Here is a 15638-nt window from a genome sequence, read left to right as displayed (position 1 = left end):
TATTTTTATAGGGATTTGAGGGAGAACTACTGCCGAAATCCAGATGGATCTGAATCACCCTGGTGTTTTACCACTGACCCAAACATCCGTATTGGTTATTGCTCCCAGATTCCTAAGTGTGATGTGTCAAATGAACAAGGTAACAGAGGGAAGGGCGATAACATGATTCTAAGTGAATGCTGTACTATGCCGAACAGCAGATAGGCAGGCTTGAAAGCTGGAAAAGTTGGTCTCAGTACATCTGTATTACACCTGTGTAGTTCCACTTTGGCTTTATTTGCATATTTGGGATTCATCATGGTGTAAATGAGATTCATTTCTCAGTTCATGTTTCGATTCCAGCAGAGAAAGATGCAGTAAAGATTTGCTGTTGAATCTGAGCTTTAGACAAGGTGAATCTCTGTGCCATTTTATATTAGCTGGAGATCTGCTTCACTGTCTTACCTTTCTTAATTTGAAAGGCCTTTTTCCAGAGCTAAGATGATTTCCTTGGTTCACAGTCTTTTTTGTAATTGCATATGAGGCTACCAAATGTCGTTTTTTTTAAATTTGTTTTTCCCTTATACCCTGTCATCTAAAAGGAGTTGAACTCAAAAAAACAAAACAAAACAAAACCAAACACATGGGACTTCCCATGTAGCCTCTTAGCTTCAAGTTATTATGTCTGCCTGCAAAGTCTACTCTGAGTCTTCAGGCAAATTTTGGTTTTTCCATGAGGTCTTGGTATTACTCTAAGGAGTATTATTGCATCCTGAGAACTGATGTCAATCATAACATAAACTGAGGCTGAGACCTCAGACCTGTGACCCTACATCAGGCTGCATTAAGATTCCCATCTTTAAATTTTATCCATTTTTTTCTCTTAAAATTTGAAGAGTTGCAGTTGCAAGAGTTCTGTCAGAGAAGGGATTAAACCTTGACTTTCATTCTGTGTTTTTTGTAAAGTATCAACTATGAAAAAGTAAAAATACTGATGAATATGAAATGAAATGCTTTATACAAAAAGTCTTTATAGTAGCGATCATTTTAAACAATCCTCTTGAAAAGTTTCAAAAAGGCTTGTGATAAAAGCTTATGAATTAAACATGACTTCTGCTGGAGTGAACAGGCAAGTTTTTGAATTACATTAAAATTAAAGTGATGTTGATTTTTTGATTTTGCCAAAGTAGAACTTAAGTCTAGGTTTACATATTGCTGACAGTATCCAGAACCTACATGAAGGTAAATTGTTTCAAATAGGCTAAGAGTGCCTGTTTTTTGAGGAGGGAGGATTAAGGGGGCATTTTTTCTTTGTTTTGTATGAAATAGATCCCGACAACTTTTAGACTATTCCGTGTGACACTTCTAAATTAACCATAAACTAATTATTTATAAAAGAAATTTTCACAGTTTATCTAAATAAAACAAAATTTAAAATGTTAGTGTGTTGAGAATGAAGACCTCAAGCAGATTATGTATCTAAATTTGAAATTTTTCTATTTTCCTTCTAATTTGATTTATGCAATTGTCTGATTTATATTGTATAGTGTTTGCTAAATATAACACTTGTCTTTAATTATTTGGATTACTGATGGACAAGTTTTCTTTTCAGTGTTGCACAATCACCCTCTACTTTTTCTTGTCTCAACATTATTATTCAGATTGTTATCGTGGCAATGGGAAGAGCTACATGGGGAATCTCTCCAAGACAAGATTTGGGCTAACTTGCTCCACATGGGACAAGAATATTGAAGACTTACGTAGGTGTGTACATATGAAACAAAAAAAGAGATGGTTCAGTGAGTCCTGAATAAATACTGCCTGCAGATGGCATCTCCGTTTCTTCTGCAGTGATTCTAAAATAGCCACTTATGCCCTGGAGATTTTAATATCTTTTTTTACTTTTTTTTTTTTTTCTTTCTCTCGGTGTTTAAATATATTACACAACATCTCTTTGTTCAAGCTAACCACTAATTGCAGGCTTTGGGATGTTTCTTAGTGTTTAGTTTACTGACCTGGTTTACCCCATCTTTGTCCTTGAAAGTTTTGTTCTATGAGAGCATAGCAGGAACAAAGCAGGAAATTGTTATCTCATCAATCTAATCTCATAGCTCATGCTTCTTCAGGCAGGGGGTTGTACTTGAAACCACCTAAGGTCCCTTGCAACCTGAAATTGAATCATGAGTCTATCATCTAATGACACTAACATCAAATGTCATTGAAATGACTTGAAATTTCTGTTGTTTGTCATTACTTTGCTTCATATTCAATTAGTGGAAATGGCAAGTTACTTTTAATTTATTTGTTAAAGTAAAAATGAATCAGCCATAAGTACAAAAGAAGTTGTGAGTTTTCAAGACTTTTTCAATTATGCCAGGATCTTCAGTGTTGTCTTTGCTGGTTCAGAAGAGTAGATTAAAGAATCTCAGGAGTGACCAGAACAATGACTTCCAGGTACTGCACAAAGACAGAGATTCATCAAAAATTTTGCTATGTATCAGATACAACACACATTACTGGCCCAGATGGAAACAATTTTCCCTTTGTTTTCCTTTAGTTTCTGAAGATGTGATTATGTCTATATTACATTTGGTACTTGGTCTTGAGTTAGTGCTCATGATCACCACGGTCGTAGTGCCCAACATATTAACCATTGCCCTCTGGAATCTGGTTGTCCCTGATTCCTGTCCTGTCCATGTAAAGGAGGCAGAGGCTTGAGTTCATGGCTTCTGAGAGCTCTGATAAGTCTTCAATTAGCTGTGAATGATACAGCCTGAAGCAACTGGGTGCTTGATGCAGTTGCATTCATATAATCTTGAGCACAGATCAACCTTTCTTCTCTTACTTCCACAAATTTTCCATCTGGGAACCTCTTTGAAGAGTTATGTGTCTCACTTCAGCAGTTTCTTTGGTTATGGGTGTGCTAGAAGCAGCATGCATGGTTGGTTATAAAACCAAAAGGGCTGTGCAGTTCTGACTTAGGAATTCTGCACGCTTCTGGCTGACCAGCCAGAAATAAACTTTTTTGCTTCAGATTTTCACCCAAATTTCTATCTTTAAACTGCCTCATGTAGGTTTGCAACTTAGGTGACCTATGATTGGAGTTTGTCTGAGCCATTCATCCTTCTCCTTGCCTGCTGCTCAGTCTTGCTATCTTTCTTGTGTTTGTCCTTCCTTTGCCTAAAATTCAGCTTTCTTTGCAGATTTCGCGTTCCCTTGTGCTAATCTGCAGGGAGAAGGTACTGGTGCTCCCAGAGAGGCCTGCAGATTTGCTAAGGGCAGCACAGACACTCTTCTAACCAGTGCACAGTTGCCTCCTGAGGGTATCCAGGGATTTTAGCTCAAGTGGGAGATCTAGAAACCTCCCAGCTGTCCGGTGCTCAGAATACCAACCAGAGGAAACTTGGACCCAGATCCAGCAAATATTTGGGTCTCATCTTCCCTTTGATTTTAACCAGCCCTAAACCCTGACCTGTAGGCTTCTCAATCAGCTAATATTACAATGTGGAGCAAAGCAACATTTAACCTTTGAAAATTTGGGCTATAGTATAAAGCTTTTCAGCACTTTGAATTTTTTTTCCCTGTAGGCATATACAAATATTCAGAGAACCAGATGTTAGTAAACTGAAGAAAAACTATTGCCGCAATCCAGATGATGATTTTCATGGTCCCTGGTGTTACACAGATGATCCTCTCGTTCCCTGGGATTACTGCCCTATTTCTCGATGTGAGTACTTGGTATGCCTCAGGCATTGTCAACTGTGCTGTCCCAGTGAAGCCATGGCGTCACACGTGTATGCATACCTTTCTGTTGTCGCTTGTGGCAGCAGAAAATGTGTAAGTCCATCAAGAATCAATTGTGCATGACTGAAAAGGGATGGACAGAAGCTGCTTGTGCAATATATGAACAAGGGGTCCTTTTCCTTGACCAGCTTAGAGATTTCAAGGCTTATTTATGCAGCAGGAGCACAAAAGAGCTATTACAGATGGTCAAACATTTTCCAACAGATCTAGCTATTGAATGAGGGCTGGACGGAGACAAAGAATTGTCTAGTGGTCAAAATGCTGGCTGTGGCCTCAAGAAACCCAGGGACAGTTATCTTCTGTGCTACAAGCCTCATAGTCTCTTTGTGTGTTCTGCATTTGTTTGTAAAGTTAGGATAACTCACTATATGTATGCTGATACATCTATGTGTTATATAGATTCTGCTTTCGGATGTTTGTGGGATGATTTAACTCCTGGCAAGAATTAGGAACATCACTCCTCCAAAGCTGCATGTTAAAATCTAAATAGCTTAAATAAATAGAATTAAAAATCATAGGGACATCAGTAATAAGCCAAAGTTAAGTGGAAAAAGATTTATGCTGAAAAATGTGCAATTCAAGTTTAGGTTCAAGATTTTTCTCCTAAATTCTCATTTCTAAATCACTGTGCTGTATATCCTGAGAGAACACTTGAATGGTAAATCAGGCTTTTGAATGCATGACTGTGATCTCTAGAGGTTAAGGATAATGTTACATTTACTCCTTGCAGCAATCTGCTGCATTTCTTCATAGTCTGAAGTGCAGCATCTCTAAGAGGTGATATGTGAAGTCTCAGGTGATATTTTGGCATCTATGTGAAGAGTAAACAAACTGTGCAAAAGGTCATTTGTGTCAATGTAGGTAAAGAACAGCAGCTGAAGAAATAGAAATATTATTCACTTACTCTTAAGTTCATTATCTGGATCTATGAATACTTAAGGAAATATTCACAGCAAACATTTGTAGGGTACGTGGCAATGGTGAGTATTATGATTTGTGGAATCAAACTCCAGATCTAGAATATGTCTGTTTTACAATTGTAACTTGTGTGGGCTAGTATTAAACTACACTATTTCACTAAGGTACTGATAACCAGCTTAACCAGTACAGACAAAATTCTGGCAATTTCCAAGTGTATTTACTTGGTGCCTTTAACTGGTCTTTTCAAACTAACAAACTTTTCAAACTATTTCAAAATAAATATATTTGTATATATGCATGCATACAGTTGCATATACATACACATGCATATGTGTACACATGCACACGGAAATTTAACTATGTATATGACTATACCTTTACATATATATTTTTTCTTAATGATGGAAATCTACTTGGATGAGACTGTTTAAATTTTGCCTGTGCAAATTTTCAGTAGCTACACCTGTAGCTCACAATGCTGGGGCACTCTGCAGACTTCACTGAAGGCAAGAACTTTGAACAGAGTTTAAGCAACTGTCTTGTAATTGTATTTTTACTAGATGGACTATATGGAAGAAGATGGAAGAACCAAAACAGATTTTGGGGAACACATTTTGATAAGACTAAGTTTTTGCTGATAGTAGCATAAAAAGACTTTTGAAGTTTCAAAGGTTTTTAAGGAAATTAGACATTTTCATTAAATCTGATTTGGATTTCATCACCTCTGTAGTTCCTGAAAGCTTAGAGAAAAGTCACAACTTAATTTTTCAACATTTGTTTGTTTGAATAAAACATGTAAATTAAACATGACTGATATAGCCTGATGTATTCAGGATTCAGCCAAGAAGAAAAATGTTTGAAACTCCTCTTGCAAAATGTTTAATTCTTATTTCATTCCATTGGAATGAAATTCTGCCTTCTTGTTAATCTGTACCAAATTGTGCTTTTGCAGAGTACTAAACAAATCATTGAAGTTTAAAACTTTGCGAGCTATTAAAATTAACAACATGCCATTTGCTGTTTATTTTTACTCTATTCAATTTTTAGATGTGTTTTAATTTTGTATTATGGATATCTTATGTGTCTGTCTAGGTGAAGGTGATACAACTCCTACTACAACCAGCCTGGATGGTAAGTAAGCCTGTAGATGTACTGTTCAGTGCATGTACTGTATCCTCTAAGACTAATCATTTCTTTCTGATTGGGAAACAAGAGAGAGATCAGCTAAAGATACAGAAAAACGTACAGCCTGGGAAAAATTGCTTTTACAAGAGGAAAAATATAGAATAGCTTTATTATATTCCTTTATCTATGCTCACTGTCCTGTCTTGCCAGTGGTGAGATATGGTAATGACTTTCAATATTTGCTTTATAACTATGTAAATCTCCATAATAAACCTATTTAAATATATGTATTTTGTATTCCCTATGAATATTTATACAGGCTGACCCAGCTTCAATAAAGTAGTTTTGATGCTCTAGAAATATATTTCATTAGTGCAGGAAAGTTAATCCATAATAAATATTGACCTTCTTGTGGTCCTTATGTGCAACTGTGCAGGTTTCCTACCGCTGTTTTTAGTAAAATGTGATCTCTGGACCTGCTTTCAGATACTGTCATTCCTTGTGCCTCAACAAAACATTTGAGAGTTGTAAATGGAATCCCAACACAAACTAACGAAGGATGGGTGGTTAGTTTGACATACAGGTAACTATCACTTTGATTATAAAGAAAATGTGTCTACTAGGATATTTGTTTTGGAACTGTAGAAAAGGTTGACGGTAATAAGAATACTTCTAGATTGCAGTTAAATTCTGTACAAGCAGAAAATCAGCATTCCTGGAACATGGGGTGATTCCTTAGTGTTCACTCCATCAGTGAAATGTTTATACGTTCGTTATTGCTTCCTTACACCCATGAGCTTATAAAGCATTCTTAGTGTTCTGCTCCTTCAATTAGCTACTGCAGACCTTTTCGTATCATTGGCTCAACATCCAGCATTAAACTGTTTAGAGACTGTTACCAAAAAATGTTAGTTTCATATCAATATTTTCATTTTAACAGCAGTTCATTTAGTTGTGACGTGATGGATTCAGGATATACACCCACCTCAAATTTAGCTTTCTGTTCCTATCATTGCATGCAATTGAGATGTAGTCTGTTTAAAAAAAAAAAAAAAAAAAAAAAAAAAAGTAGGATGAGTAGGATGCTATAAGGAAATCCTTTTCATTCTGTAAAACAAGATCCTAACATGTACAGCTGGAAATGTGTATTACATTATGGCAGAATCTTACTTTGCTACTGTGTAAAAACCAGAACACAGAATTAATGTTTCCTATGTTCATTACTCTCATTCATAACTCATCAGCTGAGAGTGTGAATCATTAATGTATAACAGGAGACATATCTCATGCATCAGCCCTGTGTCTTTTATCACGAAAAAAAATGTTTTTTTTGTCTGCTGGTGCAGACTAAAGTACATCTTACTGCTATTAGCTTAAGATTTGTCAACTGTTTTAAAACTAGGTTGAAAAATAGGTCTTAAATGAAAAAAAAATCGGGTAAGAGAAAACATAAAAAGCCTATTTTCTACATTGTTTCACTACTACAGAAATTCGGGGCGTCCTTCCCATCCTTATAATCTTTGCATGTTATGAGCTCCAGTCAGAACTAGACCTTTCTGGTAGTCTAGCAGATGGTCCAGAAAGAAGTTTCTAGAGGAACATCAGTCTATACCTTGACTAAATAACCAGATAGGCAGGCTGAATCACTCTCTGGAAAAGTTTATCTTTGCACTGTTTTTAAAGCAACCTTGACGTTTGAGGAACTTTTAGACAGGTAAGGTACATTACATCTGGGTACCTAAAATTTAAATAGCTAATGTTAAGTTAGTTGAACCTGGATTTTGTGCTATTCAACAAAGTTCCATTAAGCAGATGAATGCTTGAATGTTTTCAGGTTCTTTTATGAAAAAGGGATTCCTGAAATAGTTCAGCAGCAAAATATATATTTTAAGTATTACATGTAGGCATAAAAATGTAGTTTTGTTTTGTATTGTTACCAAGGAAGCAAATATAATGTTGTCTGAAACAAAATCTTAATAACTTCAGGGCTTTCTGCAAAAAACTAACTGTACACCTCAAAACGGAATTGCCAGGTCTGGATGGCAAAGGCTTAGTGACACTTAGAGACTTGTATTCATATTTGGCAAGTAAGGTCCACCTCTAAATGTTAAATTAATCAAGGACACATTTTCTTATATTTCTGATCCAGATTCTGTTATCAGGTATAATTAGGTATATTTGGATGAATTTTATCTGTTTAATGGAATCAGCTCTGGATTTGTGCCACAGTTAAAGTAGTTTAACCTTCCTATGTGTATTAGTCAATCTTCTAAAGCAGATGATGCAGTCATGTAAATTCCTTTTGATGATTACTGAAGCAAACATAATATGCAAGAACACATTTATACTCCTGATTGTGACATTTTTAAAAAAAAAACTGGGCAGAATCTATATTTTAAAAAGAATCCAGCCTTTTGGACCAGATATTTTGTTCCTCAATCAAAACACAATTAAAAAAAAAAAAAAAAGTCAAGCATCTGTGTTATTCTGCTGTCTTTGAACTCCATATAGAGTCTGGGCTCCTTCCAGCAGTTCTTTGCAAAGCTTTGAACATTTGTGTGATTTGAATTTATAAATTGTGAGATTTTAAGCTTTTCCCAAATTGCTGACAATTCTAATTCACTTTCCAAAGAGCTGCAGAAAATAAATGTGATTTTGGAGGCACAAAGAAGGAAACTAATTAATCTGCATTCCACAGTCATCTTTATTTTTTAAAGAACTGTCATGCTTAATTGCTTTAATTTTACTTGATATATTATGCTGCAGGTTTTCTATAATCACATGTAGGATGCCATACATTGCAGATTGTTTCCAACTGAAGTAAGTGGGGACAGAAATCTCATAGGGCTGGTAATCAAATAGGAACTCTTCACCTTGAGGTCAATGATTTGAATAAACCTACATGAATAATGACCAAATGTTGTTTACATCTGGTGGCAGTTTGGGGACTTGTTTGAATGTTTCAGTCCAGTTCCTATTACAAAGAATTAGTTAGCCTATTATTATTATTTTTTTTTTTTTAAATTAGGTCTCATTATAAATTCAACTTTGAAACCACTAAATGAACAGAGTAACTCAATTTCTCTTTCGTCCTGCTTTGTACACATTGGAGAAAATCTCTGCAAAGTCATGCTATTGTAATTGTTGAAACTGTAGAGCAAAGGGACAGAGCCATGTTCTCGAAAGCTGTCAGTCATCCACCTTTCACCAGCAAAAATATGTGGGGAGCAAAAGTACTCTTTAAAGTTTTTGCCTATGTAGAAACTAACTCTATTACCTTTTTTTTTTTTTTACTTTTTAATTTTTTTCTTCTTTTTTTCCCCCCCCAGGAATAAGCATATCTGTGGAGGTACTTTGATAAAGGAAGAGTGGGTTCTAACAGCAAGGCAGTGTTTCCCTTCTCGGTACAGTAGTCTGTAGCATTGCAATATCGAAATACATCTATTTTCAGGAACTTATCAGCATAACATTTCTTCAACTTAAATGCAGCATTTTTCCCTCCTGTTTGGCTTTAGCACTGCTTTTCTGATGTAAAAGCCCTGTGGGACCTTGGTATTTTCTGTTATTATTGTTGTTAATCTAAAAGAGCTCTGGCTATTTTACATTGAAGTATAAATATGTTTTCCGAGTGTAATGGTTAGACAATTGCCTCTTTATAAAAATAATCTCATGCGTCTGCTCAACTGGACAGAATAAAATAGAAAAATTGGGTAAATCTCAAACAGTTCAAAGGTTCATACTGTCCAAGCATCTAAATGTTTGGATAGCATTAGGAAACAAAAATTAGATTTTAGTCACAGTTAAAGATAAAATTATGTAGTGGCTTCAGACCAAAAACTTACGTCCGAGCATGTTGCTTTTGGAATAGTAGTTGGAAGCATAAACCCATTTCTAGTGAAGAGCATTAGTTAAGATCTTCTAGCATAATCATATTAAGCAGAGTTTTTTGAGTTATTTTATTATGCACTCAGCAAAATGCTAACCTCCTTTGCCTCATTTAGGTACAAAGATTTGAAAGACTACAAAGCCTGGCTTGGAGTCCATAATATCAAAGGAAAGGGAGAGGAGAAGCATAAACAAATTCTGAACATCTCCCAGTTGGTATATGGCCCCGCAGGGTCAGATTTGGTCTTACTGAAACTTAGCAGGTTAGTAGCTATTATTGCTGATCCCAGGGTTTTCAACTGATGAATGAGATTCCTCCTAAATAAGATTTGCAAACTCAGTTCTCTGCTGTTGTGATACTGCAGATGGTGTTTCCATGGGGTAAACTTCCAATTGTAAGAAATTTCACTTGATATATGCAGAAATGCAGGTTCGTCTACCTTACCCAAAACCCAGATGCTACTTCTGAAAAGTCATGCCCACATTGTTTTTCCTGATAACCAGGTTTAGGTTTGTTGGGGTTTGTTTTTGCTTTTTTTTTGTGTGGTTTTGTTTTGTTTTGGTTTGGTTTTGTCATTATTGTTTGTTTAAAAAACAAACAAAAACAAAACAAAAGAAAAAAAACAAACAACCCACATTGACTGGTATACGGTTTTAATTTATAGAATAAGCATGAGATTGTAACAGATCGTTGTGTATATACGAACTTTCAAACTTTCTCTGTATTAGCAAAACTATATATTCAAATGAAATGCCACCAGTACTTACTTTTAAGATAAAAATCCAAGTTAAATAACATGAAAGTGGTGACAGCATTTCAAGAAATCTTTTGACAGTTAACAGCTGTAGTACAAAAAATAGGTAGAAGAATCCATCATATTCTTCAAAGATGGAAAAGAAAGGAAAAGGATTGGCACAGTTTTTAGTTGCTGTGGTCTATAATAGTTTTAATGTCATTTTTAAGATAAATTTTAGAAGGTTAAGTAAAATACATTATATCTATTATTTGTTTTCTTTTTTTTTTCAGACCTGCCATATTGACAAATTTTGTAGAAATAATCCGATTGCCCATTTCTGGATGTACCATTCCAGAGAAGACCAGTTGCAGTGTTTATGGATGGGGATACACTGGATGTAAGAACCTATTTTTAAAAACTAAATGAATACGTTGACAGCTTACTTCCTCTTGTCATTATAGGTGAGGCTGCTGGTATTGCCTGATACCACAGTTGTCCAACTGTAAATCTTTGAGCATTTTATCTAAGATCATTTAATATGAAATATTTTCTACTAGTCCATTCTTTTTTGTTTGTTTTGGTTTCTGTGACCAGCAAAATGATTCAAGCATTTCAAAGAATGAACTAGAGAAAAATATTTTTCTACAGGTTTAAAAAACATGGCAGAATTATTTTGCAGAGATCTAACCTTTTCTTGAAAAATTCTGGTTCATCTACTTGAGCAGTGTCGTTTTGTATCCTAAAGCAGGCTGCTCTGTGGAAAAACTAGTACAGAATCATGTAATTGAAGACATAATTAACATACACAAAGACAGCGAAGGAAGGATGCACAGGCAGCCTTAAGTCTGGCATTTCCTAACTTTTGAGTACTTGACTTTGCAACCTTACTAATGTTTATTAAACACGTTTTTTTTTTGTGTGAAGTAAATACAAATATGTGGGAGAACAGACATCTATTTAGTCTGGTAAATACTATATCTGGCTAATTATGTGTTGATGATAAAGTTAATAGCTGCCAGTTGACAATAATTACTCCAATAATTGCTGTGCTCAAATGTCATTTTGCCGCAGACCCTGAGTAAGCAGCAGCAACACACTCAGGCTGTCCTGGAAGCGGAGCAGAAACTAGACTGTAACTCAGAGGCTCTCTTCCTTGTAACCATTCCTCCGCATTTCTTTGTGGGTGGCAAGTAATCTGTACCAACCCTCTGCCAGATGACAGCCTTTGATGTTCCCAGCATGGCCATATTAGCCAGCCTCTGGGGGGAATGGCTGCCAGGGACACAGGGAAGTCCGGCTGGAGCACGGTGCAGCATCACGGGAAAGCTTAGCTTAAGAGAGCTGATAAGGAATTTGCAATGTTGTGCAGTTATGTAATACAGTAAATACATAACATCTGTCATCCAAGGACTTTGTACTATATTTTATGCACTACTTAATATAATCCTCACAGCATCCTAGTCAGGGAAGGAAGAAGTGTTACATCGTTTTGTTTGTTTGTTTGTTTGTTTGTGTTTTTGTTTTTGTTTTTTTTTAATTCAGGAAAGCAGGATAACTATTCAGTGAAGGGCAAGCTTGGCATTTACTTTTGATGGCTGTGCAGAGAACGGGCAGGTCCAGGCCCTTTATTTATCTTCGCAGCTTGTACAGACTTGTCTTTCAACATGTAGAACAAGAGCAAGCTCCACAGGGCTCCTGCTTCCTGACCTTCACACTGATGAATGGAGATTGCACAAAGCTGTGGCTCTGCCCTTGCAGGCACAAAGTCATTCAGTGTAGCTGAGCCAGCACAGAACAAGAAAAACTCTGCTCTGCTACAGTATTTTTCAAGTCACACGTCCTTCTCTAGGCCATGGCAGGCCCTGGTGCACATTAAGGCAGGGAGCAAAATCTTTGCTCTGCTGATGGGCGTGATAACATTTTCAGGCTCCCTTTTTCCAATTCCTGCCAAGTGACAGGGCAAGCTGGTGGCAGACTGTAGAGTAAACCCAGATACCTAGCACTTTCTTCTAACAGAAAAAACATGCACAGCAAATAAATTTCTTGCAAATCTCATTTGTAACAAATATAAGAAATCCAAAAGACAAATACACGATAATGTGAGTACTGGAGAGAAAGTACAATAACTGAAGTTACATGAGTAAGTTTATCCAGACTGCATCTTCAATTTTTCTCTTCCCCCTAAAACAGAATAATGTTTTCATTCTCTTTTCAATCCTAGTAGTTAACTATGATGGCCTTCTCCGGGTAGCAAACCTGTTTATTTTGGGAAATGAGAAATGCAACCAATATCTCAAAGGGAAGATCACTGTGAATGAGTCAGAAATCTGCGCTGTGGCTGAAACCGTCGGTGCTGGGCCTTGTGAGGTACGTATTACATTTCCTCGTACATTCTTAGGAGGCATCAACATGACTATTTCTGTCCCACAAATAATTTACCAGAGTTTTTTTATAATTATTCTCTCAGCATTAAAATTGTACACAAAAAGTTATTTTACTCTTCTGCATTGGAAAATGATTTATGTTTCTAGTGATCCATTTTCTGCCAGAGTGCAGGAAGAGGTTCCTTTGCTTCAATTTCACCGTACCACCATACCAGTAAAGGATTTACATGAATGTTAAATGTGTTCATACGACTAAACACTTTGCTGGACTGAGACAAATTGGTGTTCTGTATAATAAGCACTAAAGTGGGCTGTGTGCTAGCAACAGCAGTATATTTTGATTGAGTAGAAAGAAAAGGCTGCAGCAAATTTAACTGCTTTGCTAGATGAGGACTTCCATGCAAAATACATAAAAATCACCACTCAACAGAGTTGATAAAGTTAGGAGGGAAGGAGGAAGATCCAGAAATGAACTGATGTTTGGTATTAGTCAGAAAGCTGGAGCATTTGTTCTCCCTAATCAAGTCTGAGCAACATATCAGTGAGGACAGGAGAACAACTTCACAGAAAGTATAGTTTGATACAGTTGCTTTGCTTGGGGCTAGTTTTAATGATGGAGAAAAGACGTCTGAGGAGAAATGCTGTAAATCATTTATTACAGGAAGACATCATTTTTTGTGTGGAAAGTCTGCCTGATGAGATGATGTCTAGAAGGAGGACAGTCATGAGTATTATTATGCATTTAATATCTGGACTAGAATAAATGATTTTCTAATATTGATATTAAACAAGCAGTGAAATTTTCCCTACCCAGGGGTACTACCAAACCATGGGAAAACAAGTTCTTCATCAGGCTGAGGCCTCTTCCATTTATTATTAATATTCCAAAGGATCATTTTTTTATTGCAAAGTATTTTCTTCAAAATCAAATATTTAATCATAAATGAGCTCTTAGACATGTCAAGCCTTATAAATGAAACATCTGCATGGAAGTCTGCTGGGGACCCCACACTTCATTTTCCCCTGCAAGAAGAAAAGGACTGAATTAATATTAGCAATCTGTCTTAATCACCGCATGGTTTCCTGCTCCCTGAGTTCCCCTTTGAAGCTACTTTCCTCAGCAGAGAACAGGCGGAGAAACAAAATCAGATTGGCAGGTGAAACTCCACTCCTGAAAGTGTTTTATGAGCTGCTCTGATGACACTGACATAGTTCATTGTTCATGTGGGAACCACTCTGCAGTCAGTCAGAAAAAAAACAAAACCCAAACCTAATAAAGGTCAAGCATTGTTGTGTTGCTCGTGATCCGGAGAGAATACAATACTAATTGTCAGCTTTCATTTTTTGAAACAATGTTTCACTATCTGATATGAATATTTACTGTCTCATTTTGCAGCTAGTTTGCTCGCTTCAGTATACGTTTTGCCTGGATAAAAACTGCACTGTCTATGTTCAAGTCCTAAATCTATGTGAATGTATCTAAATTACCGTTTCAGTCTAATTTAAACTGGATGTATTTTAGTGCTAAATAAGACCCCGATCTGAGTTTGCCATACTCCGAATTTTCACTGAATGCATGTAGTGATGCATAGATATCTCGTTCACTCAGAATAATGAAAAATAGCATTTTAATAAATTATGTCTCAAAATTATGCCTACAAAATGTTACCTATTATTATATTTGGGATGTTCCCACCCCAGCCAATTAGTGCACATAGATTCTCATCCTGGAGCCTTGCAAGGTGGTTGACTGTCAGAAGGATATTAACCGGACCCTGTCAGTAGGCTTTGATGTAAAGCCTGTTATAACACAGTTGTTTATCAGTCAACTCACTTTCTGCTCATCTGGTTTATATACACATAAACACTATGCTTTCAGGTAGCTGAAAGAGAAGAGTAAGACCTAGTAGACTGAAGTCACTAGAATCACGTCTGAAGATGGATCATAGGGATTAATTTGCATAGAAAGCAACCAAAGGTCAAAGGCCAACCTTGGTATTGGTTTGCATAAGTTCTGGTTGTTAAAATATATATTGGGAGCTTTTTATTGTCCTATTGTACGAATAACTCTACTGCCTGTTCATTGAGCTACATCAACCCCAAAAGAAACCAGTCAATTGTAGATGGTGGGGGCTGTGTCTTGAAGCATTGACGTTCTTTATGTTTATTTTTTCCTAGCGAGATTATGGTGGTCCATTGGTTTGTGAACAAAACAGGCTGAAGATAGTAGTTGGTGTCATTGTTCCTGGCCGCGGATGTGCCATTCGAAATCGTCCTGGGATTTTTGTTCGGGTGTCATATTACTCTCGGTGGATACACAAGATTATGATGACCTACAGAAAACCCTGAAAAACTCAACAACTTCCACTCAAAGAAAGACTTTGGACAACACGGATTTAATGTGTAATGTAAAGATCAATAATTTTTTAACTACTTGATAGTCAAGTTTGTTGAGCTTCTTTTAATATTTATGGGTGTTTTTGGTGTTTTTGTCTATCAGTGTTGTTTTATAAATGTTGGAGTGTCTTACAGTATATGCAAAGTATGGTGACATGTCTCCTGAAGATACTTGAATGGGTAAACAATTTTGCAAAGATATTATTACTGGATGATAAATGGTTTTGTAGAAAAAGATCATATGACCTCTTTTATGCTGCTCTTCAGATCATCTTAGAAGAAGAAACAAATTATAGTTTATTTAACACACCTTATTCTTTCTATGAGCCATATATTTCTCTTCATATATGACAAAAGACCTACTGAGAGATAGCTAGATCTGTCAAGGACAGCATATATGATCATA

The 15638-nt window shown here is 36.2% G+C and overlaps 1 protein-coding gene across 1 annotated transcript in view; it reads left to right on the top strand.

Moving 5' to 3' along the window:
• The window catches only part of HGF (hepatocyte growth factor (hepapoietin A; scatter factor)), a 57637-nt gene extending 42453 nt beyond the window's left edge, over positions 1-15184 (top strand). The window contains exons 9-18 of the mRNA XM_009883001.1: positions 12-139; positions 1641-1743; positions 3567-3706; positions 5797-5835; positions 6316-6412; positions 9159-9233; positions 9831-9977; positions 10742-10848; positions 12673-12818; positions 15014-15184. Of these exons, the coding sequence (XP_009881303.1) occupies positions 12-139; positions 1641-1743; positions 3567-3706; positions 5797-5835; positions 6316-6412; positions 9159-9233; positions 9831-9977; positions 10742-10848; positions 12673-12818; positions 15014-15184 (1153 nt within the window). The remainder of the gene's footprint in view (positions 1-11; positions 140-1640; positions 1744-3566; positions 3707-5796; positions 5836-6315; positions 6413-9158; positions 9234-9830; positions 9978-10741; positions 10849-12672; positions 12819-15013) is intronic.
• Positions 15185-15638: the final 454 nt, after the last annotated feature.

This window comes from Charadrius vociferus, unplaced genomic scaffold, assembly GCF_000708025.1.
Source record: "Charadrius vociferus isolate BGI_N301 unplaced genomic scaffold, ASM70802v2 scaffold32, whole genome shotgun sequence".
NCBI classification, from domain to species: Eukaryota; Metazoa; Chordata; class Aves; order Charadriiformes; family Charadriidae; genus Charadrius; species Charadrius vociferus.
This window is presented reverse-complemented; position numbering and strand designations above follow the sequence as displayed.